This window comes from Harmonia axyridis, chromosome 5 (assembly GCF_914767665.1).
Source record: "Harmonia axyridis chromosome 5, icHarAxyr1.1, whole genome shotgun sequence".
NCBI classification, from domain to species: Eukaryota; Metazoa; Arthropoda; class Insecta; order Coleoptera; family Coccinellidae; genus Harmonia; species Harmonia axyridis.
The window spans coordinates 22,802,274-22,827,616 of NC_059505.1; the positions used below are offsets into that span (position 1 = coordinate 22,802,274).

The window sequence follows — 25,343 nt, forward strand, 5'->3', positions numbered from 1 at the left end:
ACAATTTTAGAAAATACCAGAATAACGCCTAACTCTGTATCGACAATATTTTCACCAATGTTCCTAGCGAAGTTGTTTAAAATTATGTATTGTTCACCATAATCTCTGACCATACAGCCCAGAAAATTATACACCAAGTTTCGAGACAGGAAAAGGAGTCCTGCTTTTTGAAAGATTTTTCAATGTCATTAATAGGGATGAATTATTTGACAACTTGAAAAAACAAAATTGGATCTTTGAAGTGGATGTATCCAACGTTAATAAACAATGGTATGTATTTATAAATACATTCATTATAATATTCAATGAGAGATTTCCCAAAAAACTGTTCAACCCCAATAGAAAAAATCAATAAGAATTTATACCCTATTACTGAAACAGTTAAAGAAAAGAAACGTAGATTAGCTAACCTTTTGTCATTAAAACAACTTGATAATAAATATAGGGAAATGTACTCACTCGAAAAGAAGGAGTTTGATCTATTATTGATTAAAGCTAGGTCAGAAAATTATGAAAATTGAATAAAACTATCCTATAACAGAAATAAATGTATGTGGACTTTATTTAAGGCAATAACAGAAAAAACTAAAACTACACACCAATGTGAGATTGAGGGTAATCCTGATGAAATAGCAAAAAATACAAGAAATATTTAATTGATATAGTTCCGGATCTGATGAAAAATCACCCAAAGAAAAAAAACTTTATTCAAATTTCAATTGATATTTTTGAAAGCTGTTACCGAAGAGGAGCTCTTGGAACTAAATAAAGAGCTAAAACCTAAGCATAGCTCAGGTGAAGATGAAATTCCAACTGGTCTCATTCGCCACATAGTTCCATCGATATCTGGTGTTCTGCGTCACATAGTGAACTACTCACTTAAAGAAGGAGTGTTACCGGAGGACTAGAAGTTATTATCAATCAGACCAATATATGAGGGTAAAGGAGACACCAACTGATTCGATAATTATAGACCCATAAGCTTGCTTTCAGGATTTTCAAAAATCTTCGAACTTGTGGTGTATGTCAGATTAATGGATTTTCTATCGGTCTGTGATGTTATATCTGACAACCAACATGGTTACATCGGAAATAGGTCTACATAAAGCGCCTTATTCCAATTCACACAGAAAGTACTGAAATGCTTGGAAAGAGGAGATATGAGGGTGGGTATTTTGCTGGACTTATCAAAGGCCTTCGATTGCTTGGACAGAGAAATATTACTGGAAAAACTAAAAATGTATGGAATAAGGAGACGTGCACTGAAATGGTTGACATCGTATTCAGAGGATAGAATCCAAAGAGTTAGGTACCATTCAAACTAGAGGAGTATCACATAAGTAGAAAATAGTTGAGAATGAGTTTGGTGTAATTCAGGGCAGTATATTAGAAGCACTCATGTTCATCATTTATATCAACTATGTTATAGTTATTTGGGCTTAGATCCGTCAATCGTGAAGGATATGTGATGGGTCCAATAGTTCTTATCCATTTATTTTTGAATTCTTGATGGAAATGAAAATATTAAACTTATGTAACCCCTGATATTCTTAAGTAACCAACAATGAAATAAGGAAAATATATAAGTTATGTATGAATCCAAATTTGGGCATATAGATAGATATGATGAATTGTTCGTTCGTTAATGAAAAAATGTTTCATTGTTATTGAAATATATTATTCATTAAATTTAATGATAAAGAAATACTTCGTTACAAGGCCTTCTTGAATTGAAGAAACGAAATCATATATATGTCTCCAAAAAAGCATACTGTCAAAATGCAGGAAAAAACGAATGAATATAATTAATGTTAGATGCCGCAAATTGCTAACGGTTTGAAATGGAAAAAATATTATTTAAAAAAAAATAAGAATGGAATAATCTTTCAAATGGCATAATAGGAAAAGACATGTTCCTGACATGTTACCTTTTTTCGAGAAAATTGGGGTTACCAAGATAAGTGAACCACCGACACACGGCGGATGAACGGACAAAATCCATTGTGACCCCAAATTGTTCATCGATGAATTGAACCCAATCGTTTGCAAAATTCAAAAATTATAGTAATTTGGAAGAAAACATATTTCAAAATATATGCTCTCATTTATTATGAGGGATAGTTTTCATTGTTATTCTTTCAGATCTACGTCGATAGCATGTCGGAAGCAATGAGTGGAATAAAACATGGAAAATGGGTTGGAGCAATACACCTTTCAAGAAATTATACCGCAGCTTCCGAGGAACGCTTCAACTCAGGTCCTGATACGACAGATGATGCCTTAGATTCAAGTCAGATTAAAACTTATCTTGATATGTCAAGTAAGTCAAAAAAATTCTATTAACTAATTTGCACACAAATCTCTTGTAACACTAATACCTAATTCCATATAGGTTCATATACATAAGTTGGGATAACAAAATGATCAATTCAGATGAATTTTCATTTCCAATGATTGTAACATGAAAGTACCCAAAATTTTTTTGTTATTCGCAACTGTATATAATAATTTATTTCGCACGTTTCGCCTTCTTCAGTATACATACAATTCAAATTTACATCCAAAAACAACATACATTAATAAATTAATGATTACGTAAATATCTCACTATTTGTTTTCGTTGCCGTCTTAGATTCGTCTGGTGGGTATTGTATTGTCATTTATATGTCATTATTTTAAACGTCAATGGAGTATATTGTCTTCTTCTTTCATTTGATGGTCATCGCAATATTGGCAGTTTTGTTTTCTTGAGTTTATTAAGAAAGCCGGACCTGAAAAAAAAAATACAGTTGCTTTGTCTGTATGATTCAGTTGTTGCAGAGAATAAACGTACTAAATATATTGGGTGGTTCAAAAGTTATAATTGAAAAAATCTGTATCCTGATTATAAAGAGAGATAGATCCTTCAAATATAGGTTATTTTGGCTCGCCTCAGTGTTCTCTATCTACCCTTTAGCTTCCGCTCATTCACCAATGAATCACCATCACCCTGTATAGCACTGCCCAACTTTCAAATTTAGTTTTCTTAATTCGTCTTAGAACGTTACTGTTAGTAAATCTGTCCTTCCATGATATCTACATCATCAGTTATGAAAGGTGTCGAAATCTGACATTTCGGTGGTTTCTCTTCGTTCGACGTAGTTCGCGAATGACGTCTCGTGAATCGGTGTATGATTAAGGTGTCTGAATTTAAAAAATATTATCCAAAGATCGCAACATTTTTGAAACGCTTGGTGATTGGTGATGAAAAGTGAATCATTTACGACAACGTCAAGCAAAAACGCTCGTGGTCGAACGTGGTGAGCCGTCGGAAATGGCCAGGAAAATTTTGATGTGTGTTTAGTGGGATTGGCAGGAACAAAAGTTATCGAACAAAACAGCGCATATTTGGCCTAAAATGAATCATTAACTATGGTAATGGATTTCATTTTACTACACCATACTGTTTTGCGCCTGAGTTCTCTTATGAAGTGAATTTGTATTGTATTGCATTGTATTTTATTTATGAAATATGTGATATTTTTTTAACTTGTTTTTGCCCTACAAAATTTTTGGAAACTGAATATGATATGATTGACTAATATCCATCTTTCTAAAAAAAAAACACTTGACCCAGTTGGTACCAACAAAAATTTTGTTGGCACCTATATGAGCCGTGACTTTCTATGCCCCCCCACCTCCCTAAAACATCGCCTTAATCCGCCCTTGCTGAAATCTTGCTCAACTGTGATTACTTAGTTGATTTCTTTTTTACACTGGGCATCACTACTTTTCTCTGCACTATGATCTCTGTTGTAATTGATTTCTTCTAGAGCTTCTTCTCTTCTTCAAGATTTCAATTCTAAATTTCTAGATTCGCACTTTCCTTGCTTTTTAGCTCCAATTTCCAATGTTCACTTTCATGTTGGACTTCTTTATGAGGTTGCTATTCAGTTGATTTGATAAGCATGTTATATTACATCGCAGAATAAAATATAAATTTTCCGTTTCAGATCGTCAAATAGGCTATACAATAAAATACAAATTACTGGATCTGTATATGGACTTTCAAAAGAGCATCTTCAATGATTGTGATTTCGAGAAGGGATTTGCAGAAAACCCCATCAATTTTTTTGATCCCGTTTATGGAATAGACGGAGAACATTTCACTGAGTACCTACTTCCAGGAATTGTCAATACGTAAGTTTGCATCATCGGAAGTTACCAACGTCATTGTATGTAATCTTTTACTAGAGAAATTTCAATTTCATTCTAATTCCAATGCATTCGCCATAATAGACCAAACAGGGCCATCGCTAGAGTTTAATTTAGAAGCGACATTTCAAGCTTGATTACCAAAAATTTCATTTGTGGAAGTAGAGGATGAGAATGTAAGAATGTCAGAAATAACTGGAAGTAATACAGACATTTTAACAAAAAAACCATCAAAGGTGTCGCATTATGCATTATACTCATGAATATCTCAAATGACGCGTTATCTCCCTCATATACTCCCCTATATAGTAATTATTGACGCTAAAACTCATGCACTCATCAGACTTGTCGGTGTTCTCTCAGATAAACTTGCCCATTTTTTTCCGTTTTTGGGGCGGCTCCTTGATGTTCAGAAATAATTTTTATTTCCAATTATCCAATCAGAATGTCGATTGCCCAGAGGAATGCAAAAATGTTGGAGAAATGACGAAGATCTATTTTTCCTTTTCAATCCTGAAATGAATTTAATTTTTTGTAAAGGTTTGAAATTTTTGGTTTTTTATAAATGATAATGATAATGAATGTTTCCCCCATGTTATTATCGAAATTTTTCAAAAAGATGTCTTATCCGGTAGAACATCCGGATTACCCAATGTTCATTCTTTGAATTCTGCACAGTTGACTTCTTTTAGGACGAAAAATTGGGTCTCTGGCTAGAAAGGCTCTGCGACCAAGTAATCAATATCGGAGTAAATTAACTTTATATCTGAATTGAATAGAATCGATATTCATTGAATTCCACTAAATATTCTCTCAATAACATTACCTATTTGAAATGTATTTATTCATTTTTAGAATAGCCTATTTTTCTGGAACATTACTCACCTCTCAAATAATATTAACGGACCGACTGGAAGGTGTTTGGGATAGATCAGCTGTAGCCGGTGTTACGGCAATGGAAATTACTATAACCCACTTCATCCTACAATTTTTAATATTGCTTGTACAAAATTTGGAGATATTTGCAGTTGCCTTCCTCCTTTTCGAACTAACGAGTGTTGGAAGTTTATTCACTTTGTACTCCCTGATTATTCTCGAGGGCATCAATGGAATGGCACTTGGTGAGTTCAACATTTATATTACTCTTCAACATTTCAATTGAAACTAAATTTCATACAGAGGAACTTGAATGCAACCAATGCACCGTGAAAAGTTTTCTTTATTTTTTAAAGTATAAGGCAACGAAAATAAAAACTTTATCTCAGATCAATTAACAAGAACTCATGACAACTTTTCTATTATTGAATAATTTACTAATTAGGTACAGTAGAAGCATTATGTGGAGGAATATAATGCAGGGACAAAACTGTTTAGAGGGGTACTACAGGGATATCGAAAACGAAGTTATGCAATTAATAGGACGTTACTCATCAAACAGGATTAAGGTTTTTCCAAAAATTAAGTGATGGTTTCACATATCAACAAAATGAATAACAAGTTATTTGACAATTCTGACAGCAGCCCATTACTTAAACAAAAATAAATAAAAAGAATACATTATATTTTTGATAATTTTTTGCGAAACAAACTTTTTCTTCGAATAATCCGTAGAAATTGAATGACAATGCGGAGGAGGCGATAACTCTTCCGAGCAAAATATCTATTTTCACAATTCGTTGTTTCTACATATATATTTAAGTTTATGCTTCAGCCTGCAAGTCTCTACAAAATAATATTTATTATTTCTGGAAAATTCTATTCATTTAGTTGTCATTCTCAACTATTGATATTTCAGAATTTGGGTTTCAATAACCTTATTTTTCTGAACTTGAATACTTGCTGGAAACATTACAAAAATGGCAGAACTCTAATCGTAAAGTAGATACTTATAGGCGAAAGTTGGAACTATTTTAATATTCCTAACTTCTACTGATCATTGAGTCGTTGTGGCAACATCGCACATTATGTTTGTCCTCTTCTTGTCAAATATTGACAGATCAAGAGAATTTCACGTGGTGGTGTTTCCTCTTACCAATAAATATTATCATTTTACTGTAGAAACAGAATTGAAGTTACATTTAATTTTTGAACCATTTAAATTTCAGGGTTTTGGATATCAATTGTGAGTAGCAATTATACAATGGCAAATATTCTCACATGCGGAGCATTTTATCCCATGATTTTACTTTGTGGTGAGTATAAACTTTGAGTGAAAAACGTTCTATGTGTAATGAATGTTTCATTTCACTATGAAAATTCCAAAAACGAATATTTCCTGAAAGCACTGCTGGCCAGTAAAAATTATTTTTGATATTTTTAAATTACTCACCAAACTTATGAAAAACTCAAACTCATTCCTATTTCTAGATGTTCTCGTATCAAAATCCAACGATTCCTTCACACACACGATTTACAGAAAACCAACCCACACAAACCGCTACCTGAATGCGAATTCACACCATCATCCGTCTCAAATCAACCCTGTATTGAACTCTTCAATCCATAGATCCATAAAACTGACAGATAACCTACACCTTCCACAAGAAATCAACATCCTCCAAACCACCCTACAACAGAATGGCTACAATTGTCAACAAATTCAGAAAACCATTAACCGACATCAGACCTATACACATCAAACCAAAAATCCTCCAGAAAATTTCATTCATAAAAGCTTTCCTACCTTTTATCAAAGGTGTCACTGACAAAATCAGTCGCATCCTACAAAAACAGGATATAAAGACAGTTTTCACAGCTGACAACAAAATTTCCAAATTTCTTCGAACACCAAAGGAAACCAACAGACGTATAACTAACAGAGTATATGAGTACCAAATGGCAATACGCCAAGGAGATCCAACATCTGCCCTATTTAAACACTACTCTAAAACAGAACATAACGTAGATTTTGATGGATGCAAGAGCATCTCTGCGGAGGAAACTCTCATAGGTAGGATAATTCGTGGAGCAACCAAAATCGAAAAACGACCCAATTGCCTCAACAAACGGAATGCTGGTCAAAGATTACCTAACACCTGGACCTTTGATTTCCCGTCCCATGGCAACACATCGATCGATAACTCAGCCCTCGACAACAACCCGACCGACAATTCAGCCTCATACCACCCATACCAGGCTCCCAGTTGCTACCCGATAGATGACTCGAAGTCTGAACGGAACTTACAGCCAGGAGACTGGGAAGATAGAAGAGGATGGAAGCTGAGAATCGGAAGGCGTAAAACGCTATAAAACCGATATATAGATAAATATAAAGCATTCAACAATCAAATCAGCATTCTCCACGCCTATGCCTCGCACACACAATCGGCTAGCTTGATTGTGATTGGCGACACTAAACTTACATCTCTCTTGTACTCGAGATCGAGCACAAATGCTTACTTTCCGTTCCTTCTATCTATATTCCAAGATAACAACCCGATCGATGACTAGAAGTCACTTGACAACGACGCAACCGGTTCCTGCGCATTCTCCAACGCGTAGGATAATAAACTAAATAAAGTTTATTATTATCGACTTTTGCCTATACGCGAAGGGTTTCTCCTCGCCGTCGGCTTCTCACTCCTCGCTAAGAGGAACATTCACTCAATCCCAGATATTTAAAATATCAGAAGGGTAGAGCTCGGTCGTGTCCGGTCCTTGTAGTCTCCCTGGTTCTCGTCGAACTTCTGGTCCTCTTACACGTGATCCTTGGACCTGCCCTTCGCTTCCTAGGAATTTTCTCACCGTCCTTGCAGTACCTAAAAGAATAGCTTTTTGCATTATATTACATCTATACTCACTAAGTCCCAGTTGCTTGATATTCCTCTTGAGATTTTTGGGCGCTATTCCAGTTGTTGAGATGATAATTGGAATAGTTTTCGTTGATATCATTCCCCACTGACGCTTTATCTGAAATTCGAGGTCCCTATATTTTGAAATTTTTTCGACCTCCTTTTGACGCAGGTTGTTGTTATTTGGTATTGCAACGTCAACGAGTAATGCTGTCTTTTGATGTTTATCGACTAGTAATATATCTGGTTATTATTATTATTATTATTATATTATTATAAAAGTTTTACAATTGCGTTCTGGAACGCAAATTCAGTCTTCCAAAAAAGAAACGAATTAACTCTTTTCTTGGAAGAAAATAAAATTGATATACTTCTCTTGGGAGAAATCTATTCGAAGCCAAATAGAATTTAAAATAAGAAATTATGAAGAAACATAGAAAAGACAAAGAACATGGTAGATGAGGAGGTATAGCCGTCTTAGTGAAAAGAGTAATTGCACATCCCGAACTACCAGAAGTTCTAAGTGCAAATATCGAAGAAAAAGGGGTAAGTGTTAAAACGAAAGCAGGTGAAATAAACATTAACCCTGTATCCAATCCCTAAACAATGGGTTAGAAGAAGCCGATAAAAAAAAATTGGTCCGAAATAAAAAACCTACGATAATTGCAGGAGACTTAAATCCAAAACATCCTGATTGGAATAGCAGGAAGATAAATCCCCAAGGAACTAAACTGAGAGCTATAGCAGACAAACGTAATTTATTAGTACTAGGACCAGAAGATTCCACTCATGTCCACGAAACCACAGGTACGATGGACGTACTGGAAATAGCATTAATGAAAAATGTATTAGCGAATTATTGAATAGAAACCAAGCTGGATCGGATCTTGATATTAGAAATCGGAACAAACTACCCACGAACCGAAAATCAATTAATTGGGCATAATTTAAATAAATAATTCAAATGAAACGTGTAAAGATAGAAAACTAAGAACAGCTAGACGAAGCAATCAAAGATCTAGAAAAAAGAATAATCGCAGCTGAAGTACAGTCCACCAAGATCAAAAAAACACCGAAGAAGAAAACGTTACCTCTAGACGTGAGAATTTTGTTAGAGGAAAAGAAAAAGGCGAATAAACAGTATAGACGCACATTAAACCCCGGTGACAAAACTATACTGAATAAACGATGTGAAAAACAGAGTCAGACAAGTGTTCAACGAAGACTGGGACAAGAAGTTAGAAGAACTAGATACGGAAGACCCAATCACTGTGGAAAATGACGACAGCACTAACTGGAAGAAAAACGAAAGCGAAGATACCAGCACTGAAGAAGGGGAATCGAATAGCTGTCACAAATGAAGAAAAGGCAGAAATGTTTGAAGAATCTCTGGAACATCAATTTAAGCTGAATCCAAAAATCAACGAAGACCAATTCAACCAATCAGTCGAAATACACAGAAATATAACAGACGAAGATCACAATGAAATAGAAGAAGATTAAACAGAAGTGACTAAAGAAGAAATTGAAGATATTCAAAACATAAAAAATAGAAAAGCACCCAGAATAGACGGAATACTCAATCAAGCAATTAAAAACTTACCAGGAGAAGCTCGAGATGAAATCGTTGAAATAGCCAGATTCATACGAAAAACAGGATATCCAATGAAATGGAAAACGTCGGATACAATATTAATTTGGAATAAAGGAAAAGACAAAAAAGACTCAACAAATTATCGACCTATAAACCTATTATCGGCAATTGGTAAAGTGGTAGAGAAATTAATTCACAGAAGACTGACAGAATTCGTAGAAGAAAAGAAAATAATTCCAAATTCCAGATCACCAAACGGAAAATTTTAAGGAGCAAATGAACCTCTCTACAGATACCGGTGCAATTTTCTTGGATATAGAAAAGGCATTTGATAAAATGTGGTATCGGGGTCTGATATGCAAAATGGAGTTGATGAAATTTCCAATCAAACTTACGAGATTGATACAATGGTACCTGGCAAATAGAAAATTTAGGGTGAATACCGATAGTACCAGGTCAACGAGAAATAGAAGCCGTAGTCCAAGAATCGGTGATAGGTTCAACTTATACACGGCAGACATGATCAGCAACAGTCTGTAACGTGACTAGATTTCTATCATTTAGTACTACATCTCCTACATTAAATATAGAGAAAAAATATATACATTTCAGATACTCTTTTCCGCCGTCAGTTAGTTTTATTTTACTTTTTCTTACTTGTACATGTCAAAATTCCGGTGTAAAAATAAACATCTTTTAATTGCTCTTCATAGAACGAAGTTTCTGAAGTGCTTCTATTTCTTGAGCTAATTATTTTTTTAATGAAGGTTGTAGTAGTCGATAATAATTTTGAAGTTAATCTTTTCTGGGATACTAATTTAAAAAAAAATTTATATGAAGAAAGAGAGAATAATAGAAAATCAAAATCATATAGAAAACTAACTCCTGCACATTTATATACTGTATTTTTACAATTTTCGTTTCACAGGAGTGATATGGCCATTGGAAGCACAACCTAAAATAATGCAATACATTTCGAGTTTACTTCCATTTACTATTCCGACACAGTCCTTCAGGAATGTCTTTATGAAAGGTTGGGGTCTGGACCATCTAGAAGTACTGAATGGTGTAGGTGTGGGAGTCCTTTGGTTAATCTTTGTTGTAACACTTTGTATTTTCAAACTGAAAGCTGTACAATAAATGCTGCCAATTTTTAAAGTCAATAATTTCCACATAACACTCTGTCCTTCCTAATTTTCAAATATATTATTTTTTTTAATTTAGATTTCTACACTTCTAAGAACAATTTTTAACCATTTACTATCAATTTACGGACCATTTACATACTTCATGGCAAAAAGCAGGTATATTGGAAAATTGAACGTCTTAGAGGAGATACTTCATTTCAGGTTACGTTGTTTTAGTATGTTTATCAGTTTCCGAACTGATAAACATGAGGTTACACTTGCGAGCAATGGTGCCAAGGGCGGTCCTAGCCTTAAACTTTGGGGGGGTCACCGTTATGATCTTCAAGTTTTTTTATGGAACCAATTATGTAAATCGGTATCAAGTCCTAAAGTCTCGAAAATTTCCTTATTTATATAAATAATAATAATGATAATAGTTTATTGTGACATAAACATAAATCGCAGAGGTTGAAGCCTGTACGCGATATTTATCAACATTAAAATATATTTATTTACTTATCAGGGTTCGAACCATTCAGGTTGTAATTAATATAAAATTAAATAGTAAATCGATTGTTCAATATAAAAAAAGAAAACAATTGGCAATTACAACACAAAATTTAATTTGGTCTTTGCACCCTTTGAAAACCTTGTAATCACAGCGTCTTCGTCAACATCAATGTCCCTGTGAATGTTCAAGAGAGCGAGGCATACAAGGCTTTCTTCTCCCATCTATGCTCGGAGTCAACTTTTAACTCGATGCATAGTTGAAAAGTTTCGTTCTCCAGTGGCAACACTTACTGGCAGTGTAGCGAGAATCCGAAGCAGGCAGTTGAAGGCTGGATACAAATCCTTGTCACATTCTTCAATTATCTGCATCAGACAAGTGGGAACATCTGGTTTTGGAACAGATTTTGATAGTCGCTTCCACTTAGCTACCCACAATTGGTATTCCGCAACAACAGAAGAAACCGGTACTCCCAAAAGTCCACTGTGAGCATCGGCTACCTCTCGTAAAACTTGTATGTCGTAATCACTGTAAGAGGTTCTTGGCAAGAGTACATTCAAATTGAACAGTTTCATTATGTCTGCAGACAGACGATCTTTCAAATCGAATAGGACACTGTTCAACAATGACACATACACAACTTGGTAAAAGTACTCCTCTTCAGAGTCAGCCGGGACATTTGCACGCTGCGTCTGACGAGATACTGTTCTCGGCTTCTTAATAACAGCGTCCAATTCTGATGCTATCTCTTTAATCTCTGAATAAAGTTGTCTATTAAATACTGTCTTGCATTTAGCCTCTTTTCTTCCAGCCCAGCCAAAGTGTCCTGAATATATCCAGTAGCTTTCTTCAGGTCAACTGACGGAGACTGGAGAAATCTGCTCAGAGACACTATGGTACCTGGAAAATCATAAATTCAAATAACAATAAAATATAAAAATAAAATACATAACAGGTAAAAACTCACTCAAGAAGTACCTACCGAGAACGTCAAAAAGACAAACTCAAGATACAATGAAGTCAGGACACGCAGGGCTTGATACATTCAGTTTACTTCTGAGGCAGTCTTGCTATCATTCCATTTAGAAATATTCAAGAGAGCGTTGCATTGTTTAATAAGGGCATCTCCTTGAAATTGAACATGTTCATCATGTCTTTCGACCAAACGAGTTTCACATAAGCCTTGGAGTGCACCCTTTAACTCTTCTTTGAAAACAAGCTGTCTCTTTGCTGAAGCATTCACGAAATCAATGACCTTTTTCATTGTCGCTGTGGTATTCTTGCAAGAATTAACATTTGAGCACTTTGCCAAAGAATTATCCAGTATGTGGCTACAACAGGGACACCTTTTTGCACAGATAGTGTTCTCTATCAATACTTTAGCAGCCTCTTTCACATCCGAAGCCATAGTTGAACAGCTATCAACTCCTATCCCCACACAATTCTTCACATCGACATCAAACTTCGCCAATAAATCTTCCACAATATGTGATATGGCTTTGCCAGTTAAGTGTCGGTCCTCACCTTCAACATCTTCGTCCCGAATGGAGGCATAAGCAGCACAGAACGTGTTAAAATCTTCTCTGATCTGCGATGTGTGTTGAAGGTCGGTAGTTTTATCAAATATTACTGAAAATAGTCGGGCCTCTTTTATTCTGTTCAGAATTACTGACTGAATTTCTTCTTTACAAGCATCTATTAGTTTATTTTGTGAATTGTTACTTATGTAAGTGGCGTTCGACATTCCAGAATTCATATGAGCCTCCCGCTGCTTATCTCCTTATTTCCTGCTTCATTCAATTTGGAACCGTTGCAGTGCTCTAAAGTTTCCATCATTTTTAGCAACTATATTTCTTTTTTGTTTGTCTTCAGAGCCAGAGCAGTCCTTTTCTATACATTTGTTATGAGATCCATAGTGTCTGTGACCTCTCATCGCAATTTTCTGGCATAGGATTAAGCTCGGGATTAAGGTGCTAAAGATTGGCCTCAAACATTGACGGTTTTTTTCAACTTGAGCTTTTCGTTGGCTCGACACCATATTCATGACTTCAATGGACGGGTTATGATATGTAAGCAGAAAGTTTTTCCCGAACTCTACCGCAGTTTGGTGGTACTGGTTTCTTTCATGGGTCATAAGTGCTCCCTTTTCTCCAAGGAGGTCATCAAAAGCTTTAAATGGCTCTCTCACTAAACGACCCAGTGGATGTGTATTTTTTTGACATTTTTTGCCGAAGAGAACACAATATTTGCAGTAGAGCCCTTGATCTATGTGAGACAGCACAAGCCAGTGGAACTTATCTAAATGCGATCTTTGTCCATATTTTTTCATAGGTTTTTCTTTTTTATTGACGATGCAGTGAGGAAACACATATTCTGCTGGGGGAAGTCAAGGACTTTGCAAAAGAGTTACTTTAGTTTGATCATTTAAATTGGATTGCTCTACATAATTTCCTATGTCAGACGAAAAAAAAGAATTCTCTTTATTTTCGGGAGCAGACATATGGCCAGATTGTCCTTCTGGAGGCATCTTGAGACATAACTGCTGTTGATGGTCTGGGGATAACTTCCTCTCCATTGCACTTCATAATTCTAGGCTTCTTTGCAAAAAAACTGCCAATCGTCCTATTTCCAGCAGCACGTTTTAGGAAGCACGATTTTTTCAATCGGTCAGTCTGACAATATATGAAATATGTTTAATATTTCTATTTAGCATGAAAATCATAATTATAATCTAAGATGACGTGTTACGTATACATTTATGAAAAAATAATAAAGAGTACAAAGATAAAAAAAACACTTAAAAACTGAAAAGAATTCAGTTCAAAATTTGGTATATATTTACAATGGCGTATTAATTTAAATAATGCTTCAAAAGTGATTAAATTCACCAGACTTCTTGTATTTTCTTAATTGGTTCTCGTTAGAAATGAGTAATTCATCACATTTCAAGCTTTTCGTGGAAAAAAAAGATTTCTTTTCGTCAAAAATTATGATTTTATTGATCATTCACTTCCGATAGCGGCCATGAAGTTTCGACCGCTTCTGACATCTTTTACGTTTACATACATACATACTTATTTGTCATAAAAATTTACATATGATAGTAAAATAGTAGACAAATATTTCATTTTAACCTTCAAAGCTCTACACGGTATGTCACATAAAGTAAGTAATTGAAAAATGAATATTTCTATAATTCAAATCAGTAAGTAGAAGACGAATTCATCACATCGACAAATTAACAATCATTCTTTCTAAATTCAATCAATTCAGAAATTTATTGATTTAATGTTATAAATTTGAAACATCATGGCCGCCATTAGAGATGAACAATATTTAAGATCGTAGTTTTCGATAAAAAATAGTATATTCCAAACCTTGGGACTAAAGTAGTATTTTCAAACCCGAGGCGAAAATACACTGATGGTTTAAAAAGCACTCTGTCATTCATGTTTAGTTTGAACATGGAGAGAACTGAAACTTCGATTGTTTTTGATATTTGATACTCAAAACTCTGATTTTAACCCTCTTCCATCAATAATTAGAGAATAATGAACCGATAAATTGAAATTGAATGATTTTTCTTTATTCTCCAATTCGACTTCGACTTCTCCAATTCCTCCGACTTTTGTGGAAGAAAAAAATTGATAATTACCTAATACTAATTATATTGATGAAAAAATCAAAAAAATTCACATTGCGGTATTAATGGGTATTTTAAAAAATAGAGGTTATTCTAAAAATTGTGAAATCGCTAAATTAACTGCTAGAAGTGAATAATTTTGGTATTCTAGTATAATTCTACAAAATTCTAAACTCAAGAAAATTAGAGTAGTATATTTGATTGCTTTCAGAAATTCATTCCAACTGTAAAAAGTTTATTATGAAGTACACATATACCTGCAAAAAATTTTTCACATCTATTATTGAATAAAAATATAATAATAATAAGTTTATTGAAGCAAAAAAAATATAACAAAAAACAAATATTTGAATATTCTAAAATTGAGGTGACGTAAGAAATGAATTATTATGATATGTTTCACAAATAAATTGAGGATATAGATTCTCTCAAAATTTATTTTCTCTTTTAATTAGATTAAGTACTTACTTGGTGGAATTTCATATCAAATTGATAAACAAAAAACACTTTTAATTTCAACAAATTTGGAAATGTGGAAACTGAAATGTTTATTCTCGTCAAATATTTTTATCTGACTTTCAAATTTTCATTGATCATTTCTCTAATGAATTCTGAAAACTTGGATGCATACATTAGTTTCAAATAGTTTCTCTTCCAGGGTCAATGTATAGGGTATCTGTAAATAAATGCGAAGGACTTCACGACATGATTCCTCGATGAAAATTAATAGGGGTAGTTTTTATAATTTTTTCGAAATCGACTCTCCTTTCAAGATACAGCCTTTGAAAGTCGTTGACGAATTGATGGTTTCAATTTTTTTCTACAGGTAGGTACTAAAAATCACTGAGTCATAAAATTCTACATGATATGGAGCACAAATCAAATATTGCCCACACAATTTTTCCGATCTCATAACTATTTTATTAATGGTTGAAAATAGCAACCCTTATGATTTTCCTCCAATAATTGCTTTCGTGGAAAAGATTTCCGAAAAATAAAATCCTTTTATGGTTACCCATTCAATTATGGAAAAAAAAATCGGTGGTAACCATTGTCTTTTCAATTTCATCGAATGAATGTTCCATAGAATGAAACATATCACAAGATTTTGTTGTTATTTCTTCTTCTTCTTCTTCTTCATTCTTCTTTTTTAGGCGATTCGCCTGTTTCTTTCCGTCGAATCTCTGCCTACACCGTTGTTATTTCAACCACTAATAATGAAGTTATGTTATCGAAAAAAATTGTGTGAGCAACATTTATATTGTACTTCATATTGTGTAGAGTTTTATGAAATTAAAACCGTCAATTCGTCAATAACTTTTAAAAGCTGTATCTTGAAAGGGGGGTCGATTTCGAAAAAAATTTAAATGAACTACCCCAGCTAATTTTCATCTAGGAATCATGTCTGCACATTCTTCACATTTATTTACAGATACCGACCCTGTATATTCTATAATTAAAACATAATATATGGACCCTAATAACTAATGTATGCATCTAAGTTTTCAGAAAACTCAACTGGGGGAAACACATAAGTAAGACTCTTTCCAGAGCCACGGCGGCCTGCAAAAGACTCTTTGGAAAGACATGGGGCATGAAACCGAAAATGGTACTGTGGTTATACACAGCGGTAGTACGTCCTATTGTCACCTATGCGTATCTAGCATTGTGGACAAAAACCACTGGCAGCCGGTTGCATAAACTGCAAAGGCTGGCATGCATTGGTGTTACAGGAGCTATGCGCACAGCTCCCACAGCAGCCCTGGACTTGCCTCCCTTACATCTACATGTGACGAAATGTAGCCTGCTGGAAGCAATAAGAATTTCCCTCAATGGAAAGTTCCTACCTGGAAACTGGCTTGGACATATGAGGATATTGAATCAACTAGATTCAAACCGCTTGGCGAAACCATCGGATGTTATGCCCACCGTCTTCGATTTTGAAACGGTCATAACTGACTGTCCTTGTGCAATAAGTTTCATAAATCGTTTGGACAAAAAGTCATCCGTATGGTTCACCGATGAATCAAAATCAGAGAAAGGTACTGGCATTGGGGTATATGGACCTAAACTGAGGATCTCTAAAGCCCTGGGAAGTGAGCCCTCTATTTTAGAGACCGAGATACTGGCTGTTTACGTATGTGCTCAGGAATGTCTTGAAATGAACCTCAAGAGGAAGCATGTCTACATCACCACGGACAGCTAGGCCATGCTGAGATCCCTGGAATCGTACTACCAGGGGTCTCTATTCACCTGGGAGTTCCGTAACACCATAAGGCAACTGGCCAGAGGCAATAAAGTGACTGTTCTATGGGTACCAGGGCACTGTGGTGTTGAAGAAAATGAAAAAGCCGATGAACTTGCGAAAAGTCCATCAAGGTTAACACCTGCTGGTCCTGAGGCATTTTGTGGGCCAGGAAAAGACGAATATAATATCTAATACATTAATTATCGAGTTCATTTTACAGTCGATGCAACGTGACTCTTATCTGTCCTCGTTCTTTTATCTTGCTAAAAACTAGTATTCGTGTTTCTTTGTCGTTCTTTGTATATAATGAAAACAAACGCCAGTTTACCAACCCAGTGGCCTAGATGACGGACGTTACGGTTGCAGAGCATTACCTGCCCCCTGTTCCTGCGTTTATATTGATGACGTGATGAACCTAACGGCGTCATCGATTAATCTGAAAAATTTAATAAAGTCTGAATCGTCCTATGTTTCCTACAGAGAATTATCGAAGCTGTAACGTAACTCATATCCATCCTGGAACCGCAGCTCGAAACTTGGGACAATCACCGCAGGTGAGCTTTGAGATCTTGAAGCTCACTGAGCTGTAGTCAATTGACGGGAAACAAGCTTTCAAGCTCAAGCTCAGTTGAGCTTTCTTTCCCTTATGACGGAAGAGCTTTTACACTAGGGAAGCTTTTGAACTTTCCCCGTATCTATCGTAGATGAGCTTTTCCGACACGATTTTTAAACAACTGGAGACTGAGACGTTCGATGGAGCGGGCAGTTTGTTAATGTGGAGGTTTCAGCGTCCGAGGGAGCGAGATTCCCGACACTTACTCCGCCCTCTCGGCGTTGGTGATGGTTTTTAGCTAGTTTCTGACCCGATTTTGCGGAATTTCCCCTAATTGAACTCCCTGGGGGGCATCAGCTTAGGGTTGAAGGCACTGGAGGCTTGAAAGATTTTAGCCGAGGCCGAACTTAGAAGAATTTGAAAAAAAGTTGCAAAATGGCGAAGGAGAAGGGTAACGGCAATTTTTCATCTGATGCGTCGGGGACCCTGATTAATGATAATCTCTACCAACTTGCAGGCTGCCTCCTCAATCAAACAGATAATGTGTGATGTAAAAGTTATATTATGTCTTTCATTTTGAAGTTGTAACGGTTCAAAATTATTTTCATGTCCAACATATTAAATTGGTTCATTTTGAAAGCAAAAAGGATTTTCCTCTTCTCTTCCTCAGTCCATCTTGCGGGAATAATTGAAATCAATTAATGAATATGCAGAAATATATTTTATCAAATGAGTAACAATATGAATAAAAGACAGGTGGCGATCGGTGTCCATGGCTCTCTTAATTCTTATCTGATCGGTAGTCGATAAGAAAGATTCCAGATTTTTCATTTCGTATTTCGTTGTTGACCTGAAAGGGATTTGCCAATTAGAAATATAAAATTACCGTTTTAGAACAAGAAATTATTGTCGTTTCGTTCAGTAACATTCAGATATCGTCCAAATTCATAAGAACCCTTTTTATATTAAAAGGTGAGTCTCGTAAGACTATTATGTTTTTTGTTACATGTGAGAATTGTAATTTTTAGGGTTTTCCTACCGGAGGTTTAGGAATTATCGATCTGCTACAGTAAAGTCTCGATTACGAAATCTACGTCAGGACTGTTGATTTTACTTACCTGATTGCATCAATCATCATATATGTACCTGTAGAATTCCTGGAACTGCTGCCACCGCCATTTTGTTTCGTTCGTTCTTCTAACATCAAGGCCAGTATTAAACAAAACTGTGATAACTTTTAACTGCGAATTCCTGAACATCAAGGAAAAGTTTGGTGTACTTATTTCAAAACTGAGTGTGTGAACTACCTACGTGCCTTCTCGTAGAAACTACTAACCCTATATGAACATTATACTATTTCTTGCCAGAATATCAACGTTTCATTAATTCATTGTCACCTAATTAATGAACCATACATAACTGCTTGTTTCTTGATTTCCAAACAGTTTAATAATCTTAGTTAATTTGAGCTAAATCAAGTGGCGCCCATTTTTTATAGTTAAAGTATTATAGTGTCTCTAAAATTATAGACCCACGACCTAAATGCTCTCTGGCGAACAGCTGCCGTTCGCATTGGTGTAACGTAGTGAAAATTACGTGACAAAGTGTTCTGGCCTCTGGGTGGTGTCCCTTTTCGGCAGCAGATTGTTGATTATATACTTACCTAATATGATCTGCAATGGAAATTCGAGCAACATACTTGGCTTCCGGATTTGTAGGGATTGTATCCACATGACAGAGGATGACTAGAATTGATGGGACCCGCTTTATTGGATGATGTGTTGGAGCCCACGGCGATGTATATTTCTTCATCAATTTTTTTATTTGTGTTGCTGAGTCGAGACGAGAGATTTTTCTTCATTCCGCCTGACCGCGAACATTATTATGTTTACCTGCGCTTGCGGCAAGGCATATGCCACGTAGAGAGGCCGAAGAGACCATGAAAGAAGATACTGAAGGGGTGCACCAGACAGCAGTTCCTCTGAGAGGACCTGCAAATACTGTCAACGTGATTTTGCCAACTACATGGCCAAGAGAAAGTACCTCTCTGTGGCCCACCCACAACAATACAACCACAAATTATACGTGGAAACAAAGTCAACTAACAGACGACAATTGTGGACTGATGGAGAACTTGAAGAGATGTCAAGGCTGGAGGTAGTTAATCAGATTTTTTTAAATACTCATGGATGGCATCAAACTTCTGTAAAATTATTTCAATGAGAAAAATTCAATTCAAAAACACGAAAACGAAAATAGGTTAAGATTAAATTATTACTTGGTTCATCCATTGTTATTTAATAAATAAGAAAATATTGGGAATATTGGACACAATTTTATTCTATTGTTTAATTTGTAACAACGCCGACGTTTCGAAACAGTTCGTTTCTTTTTCAAGGCTAGATACGACAAACAACATTGTACGCTTATTAAAATCATAAAGACAATTTTCAAGGAATCGAAATTCTTTTACACCTCAGATAATCAACATCAACATCCATTAAGTTATTTTCAATCTTAACTTATTGAAAATAACTTAATGGATGTTGATGTTGATTATCTGAGGTGTGAAAGAATTTCAACATCCATTAAGTTATTTTCAATCTTAACTTATTGAAAATAACTTAATGGATGTTGATGTTGATTATCTGAGGTGTGAAAGAATTTCGATTCCTTGAAAATTGTCTTTATGATTTTAATAAGCGTACAATATTGTTTGTCGTAACTAGCCTTGAAAAAGAAACGAACTGTTTCGAAACGTCGGCGTTGTTACAAATTAAACAATAGAATAAAATTGTGTCCAATATTCCCAATATTTTCTTATTTGTTAATATTAAATTTCAAGGTTAATGGTCAATCATTTATATTTCAATACAATATTTCCATTTACAGTGATAAACCAATACTGGGTGGCATCAAATAATATCAATGATTATTAATGAGCTGTAATTAATTCTTTCGTTTGCTTCTCTTTTGGAAAAAGCGTGCAATTTATTTATTTACTCAATTCAACATAATTATTACAAAATCATTATATCATATTATATATATACAACGAATTTGATACAGCTGTCGCCGTTTCTCGCATCCTAGCCTCCAACGCTTGCAATCATTCCAGTCATCTGGTTGTAGACCTCTATCCTCCAACGCACAGTCTACCTCCTGTCTCCAGGACCTTCTCGGTCTTCCCCTTTTCCTACGGTTGGTGGGTTTCCACTGCAACAATCGTTTTGGCCATCTTCGATCATTCATCCTCTCGACATGGCCATACCATTTAAGCCTTTTGCATTCAATGGTTTCTATGATGTCAACATCTATACCCATTATCTCCCTGATAACATTATTTCTCACCTTGTCCATTCTAGTTAGCTGGCACCATCTTCGCCAACAATTCATTTCCATTGCTCTTATTTTAGAGGCATCTGATTTATTTATTATCCAAAGTTCTGAATCGTATGTAGCCATACTTTTTATTATACTTTTGTATATTCTGATTTTTGTATTTCGAGTGATGCGGTTATTCCAAAGAATACCATTCAATTGGCGTATTGCTGTACTACCCTGTTCAATTCGGGTTGCTATTTCCTGTGTATTCCAACCATCATCTGAAACGCTTACACCGAAATATTTATAGCTGTTAGTATTCTTTGAAATAGACCACACTTGAAAATAGACCACAGTATACAACTATTGGTAGCGAAAGGGATAAGGTTAGGCGTCAAGTATGCTCAGATACAATAACAAATGATATCGGGGTTGCGCAGGGGTCCGTTGTGGGTCCATTTCTCTTCCTCGTGTACATTAATGATATAGATATAGGAATCGATTCAGATTTTACTGTGTATGCGGATGATTCTGCATTTGTCACCAGTGACCGATCATTGAGTTCTTGAGCGGAAATGTAATTCGGAATTGTCTAGCGTAATGGAATGGTCCAATGTTAATCAACTTTTCTTGAATTTATCCAAAACGTATTACATGGTTTTTCACAATGCTCAGAAAACTGAAGATTTGAACATGAAGATAAGTAGTGGTGACATTAATGTAGTGAGATCGCACTGTGTTTCCTTCTTGGGAATCATTGTTGATGACACCCTCACTTGGCAGTCCCATTGTGAAAAACTTGCGTCAAGAATAAATAGTGCGTGTTACCTCCTGCGCAGTCTAAAGGGCATTCTAGATCAAAATGATTTGATCGGCCTTTTTCATGCGCAAGTAATGTCAAGACTTAGGTATGGTGTCTGCTTTTGGGGAATATCTGCGGAGCGTATTTAGAGCACAGAAACGTGCCATTAGAGTAATGACTGGAGTTAACCGATTGACATCATGCCGAGACCTATTTAAAAAGTTTTCAATTGCCACACTTTCCGGTCTATATATAATCGAGTGTGGTGTATATGTGCACAAGAACAAAAAGAAATTTACGAATAATGGGTATAATCATAATTTCGATACAAGATTTAGAAACGACCTTAGAATACCTACACATCGACTCTCGAAAACCCACAACTTTTTCCTCGTGATGTCTTTAAAAATTTATAATAAGATACCAGCCTATATACGACATATCTCGGATCTCGTTCGTTTCAGGAGAAAACTCAGTGAGCTTATTGTCAGTCAATCCTTTTACAGCTTAGAAGAATTTTTTGGAGAAAAAGTTTGATATGAAAGTTTTGATTTTTAAAATGTTTTTTTTTTTGTGAACTAGGTACATGTTACTTCTTTCTTTTTGTTATGACTTTTTCTATACCTTGTTGGTCGATGGAAAATAAAGAGATTCTATTCTATTCTATTCTATTTGGGTGCCTCTTAGTTTTAAATCGCTCCCTGTATCCAACTACTACATACTCTGTTTTTGATGGATTAATTGTTAAACCCCACTTTTTATATTCTTCATCTATTTTCCTCAACATGTAATGAATATCATCTTGATCCTCAGCAAATATTACTTGGTCATCTGCAAAGTGTAAGCTATATAACTTATAATTCCCTATTGGCACACCCATAGGTTCACACTTTTTCCTCCATTCTTCCAAAACACCCTCCAAATAAATTTTGAACAATGCAGGTGCTATGCAGCATCCTTGTCGAAGTCCTTTATCTTTCTTGTCAGTTTTCGTTCTATCTTTATTGAACTCGTCATATCTCCGTATAATTGTCTCCCAGCATTAATGTAAAATGGTGGAATTCCCTTGTCTCCCATCACTTGCCAGAGTTTGGCCAATGAAACACTATCATATAAGCTTTTTGTAGATCAATAAATATCATATGCATCTCCATATTGTGTTCCAGACGCTTCTCTATTGCTTGTTTCAAACAAAACACGATGTCCATACAAGAACGACCAGCACGAAAACCACTCTGATCCTCAGCATCTTCTCAGAAATCTTCAATTTCGGCAATTATCTTTCCATATAACCTGCTTATTGATTTGGTAACACTAAGCCCTCGGTAGTTCGTGCACTCTTTTCGATCGCCTTTATTTTTGTAAATATTGCTAATCTATGCAGTTTTCCTTTCTGGAGGTAGTTCTTCGCCTCTAAAGAATAAGTTAAAGGTGTAAGCCAAAAACTGAAATAGGGCCATATCAAACATTTTTAAAAAATCGGACCCCTTACGGTTTATGAGTTTATTCGCTTTCAAGATAAGTACTTTTATTGCACTACCAGTTCGTCTTTGTCTGAGGTTGATTATTTTCCTTCAACTATCTCTCGGCATCGACCTTTATCTGTAATTTTGCATTTGTCATCGGTGGGTAAATTTCAATATGTAGTTAGTAAAGAACTGAACTGAGTAATTCACATCGAAAAATTGTCTGGGCTGTGTTGTACAATTTATTGTGTTTCATTCAAATTGAAATTTATTTGTGAAGACATCAGTTTTGAATTGACTATATCTACAAGGTGTTCCTAAATACAAATGAAAATGACAAATTTCATTTCAAGAAAAAAAAGTCCTATAACATGAGTCCGCAAACGGTTTGTTTTTGAGATACAGGTGTTAAAATTCAAGTTTTTCTCTCATAGCACCTTCCCTTCACAAAATATTCAACTTGAATTGGCATAGATCAATTTAATAATAATTAATGATTTAATTCAATTTACAAGTCCAGACAGACCAAGTTTGGCAAATGGTTCTCCTCAGAACCAAACAACCGGTCCTTCTCAGGACCACGACCCTGAAGACGGCAGGTGAATGCTTGCCGAAACGTCGGAAACAACCAACCGCATAGATGATGGAAACAGCCCGAATAACTATCTAATATATAGTCCATCATCAATATCAAGACAACAATTACCCCTTTTTTATCCATTGCAACTTGCTACACGGATTTTGAATATAATGACAAGAAAACCATCAAAACTATAACCATAGTACTCACATACCATGATATAATCCTGGAATATTCCTCAGAAATCCCTGAATGGATATTATATTCCCAATAATCATGGAATAATGCAGGAACGTACATATGCCCTGGGCACATTCAAGAAATATACAAAGTGGAATATTTCCAGAACATTCTTGGAAGAATATACCAGGTATATTTCAATGGGAATATTCCTGGAATATGGTATAACAAATTAACCTTATGAACATATGTAAAAAAGAAAATGAGATTAGGTTAGCTCTCAGTTGGAAAAGCAACCTTATATACTTATTTCAGACTGTTGGTTATTTGGCTAGACCATACTGATGATGACCAAATGAGGTTGCTTTTTCAACTGAGAGCTAACCTATTCTCATTCTCATTTATTTCAAAAAAATATCTGGAAAAATTTGGGTGGGATATTCGAAAAGGTAATTCTAGGAATATTACAGTAATATTACTGAATCATTCCATATATTCATAGAATATTTACTTGAGAATATTCCATGATTATTCTCTGTCTATTTGCCAGGGATGATCTCAAAAAATTCCGGATATTCTATGGATATTCATCGGTAATATTATTGGAATAATTTGTATGGAACACCCGCGGAATATTCTGGAAATATTCTAGATATCCATAAAATATTCTTTTTGGTATATTCTGTGACTATCTGAGGAATTCCCATTCGCATATTCAGGGAATATTCCTTCAATATCCTAGCATATTCCTAGGATATACTTATATTCCTAAATGAATGTTCTAATATTATTCATGGAATATCTATTGCTACTATGATACTATTATACTATGATATAACAGAGCTGAAGAAATATCAATTGTAGCGTGCTACATTTCAAATTTTATATATTCAACTGAGTCAGACAGTTGATGGAAATCTGGGCGTACGCCAATGCGTATCTTCGTGCATATGTACTCGATACTTCGAAATTATGATATCATTTTCTTTTCTAGTTTCTTCGAACGTACATATATCGATAATTATCGCTGCAAAATAGTTATAATTGTTTTTCTCTAGTTCATTCATAAAACCCTGAAAAAAGGGTTTTTTTTTGGTATATTTTCTTTGCTGAATTCCTGATTGGTTCTTGATAAACGTTGAAAGTTGGATAATTACATTGAGAGTTCTTCGTCTAAAGACAGCCCATCATTGTCAATTGTCAACTTACAAGTCAAATTATTTACTCTCCTTACAATTGAAGAACTGCCAGACCTAAGTTCTTATCAACTTCGGTGGAGGAAGATTGGCTCAGTATAGAGCTAGGACTTTTACCTCTTCAGGAAAGTAATTTA

The 25,343-nt window shown here is 35.1% G+C and overlaps 2 protein-coding genes across 3 annotated transcripts in view; one reads left to right on the top strand and one right to left on the bottom strand.

The window, feature by feature from the left end:
• Positions 1–10,733, top strand: part of LOC123680000 (ABC transporter G family member 20-like) — a 68,016-nt gene extending 57,283 nt beyond the window's left edge. For both annotated transcript variants that reach the window (XM_045617625.1, XM_045617626.1), the window contains exons 10-14: positions 2,143–2,320; positions 3,993–4,179; positions 5,050–5,315; positions 6,300–6,386; positions 10,508–10,733. In XM_045617625.1, coding sequence (XP_045473581.1) covers positions 2,143–2,320; positions 3,993–4,179; positions 5,050–5,315; positions 6,300–6,386; positions 10,508–10,719 — 930 coding nt within the window. In that variant the 3' untranslated portion in view covers positions 10,720–10,733. The remainder of the gene's footprint in view (positions 1–2,142; positions 2,321–3,992; positions 4,180–5,049; positions 5,316–6,299; positions 6,387–10,507) is intronic.
• A 9,961-nt stretch (positions 10,734–20,694) lies between these two features.
• LOC123680887 lies at positions 20,695–21,018 on the bottom strand. The gene has a single exon (XM_045619005.1). It carries the CDS (start codon positions 21,016–21,018, stop codon positions 20,695–20,697), a length of 324 nt encoding a protein of 107 aa, XP_045474961.1.
• Positions 21,019–25,343: the final 4,325 nt, after the last annotated feature.

Bases quoted from the DNA above. Each gene is read 5' to 3' on its own strand.
- LOC123680887 (XM_045619005.1), bottom strand. From the start codon at position 21,018: ATGGACAAGGTGAGAAATAATGTTATCAGGGAGATAATGGGTATAGAT.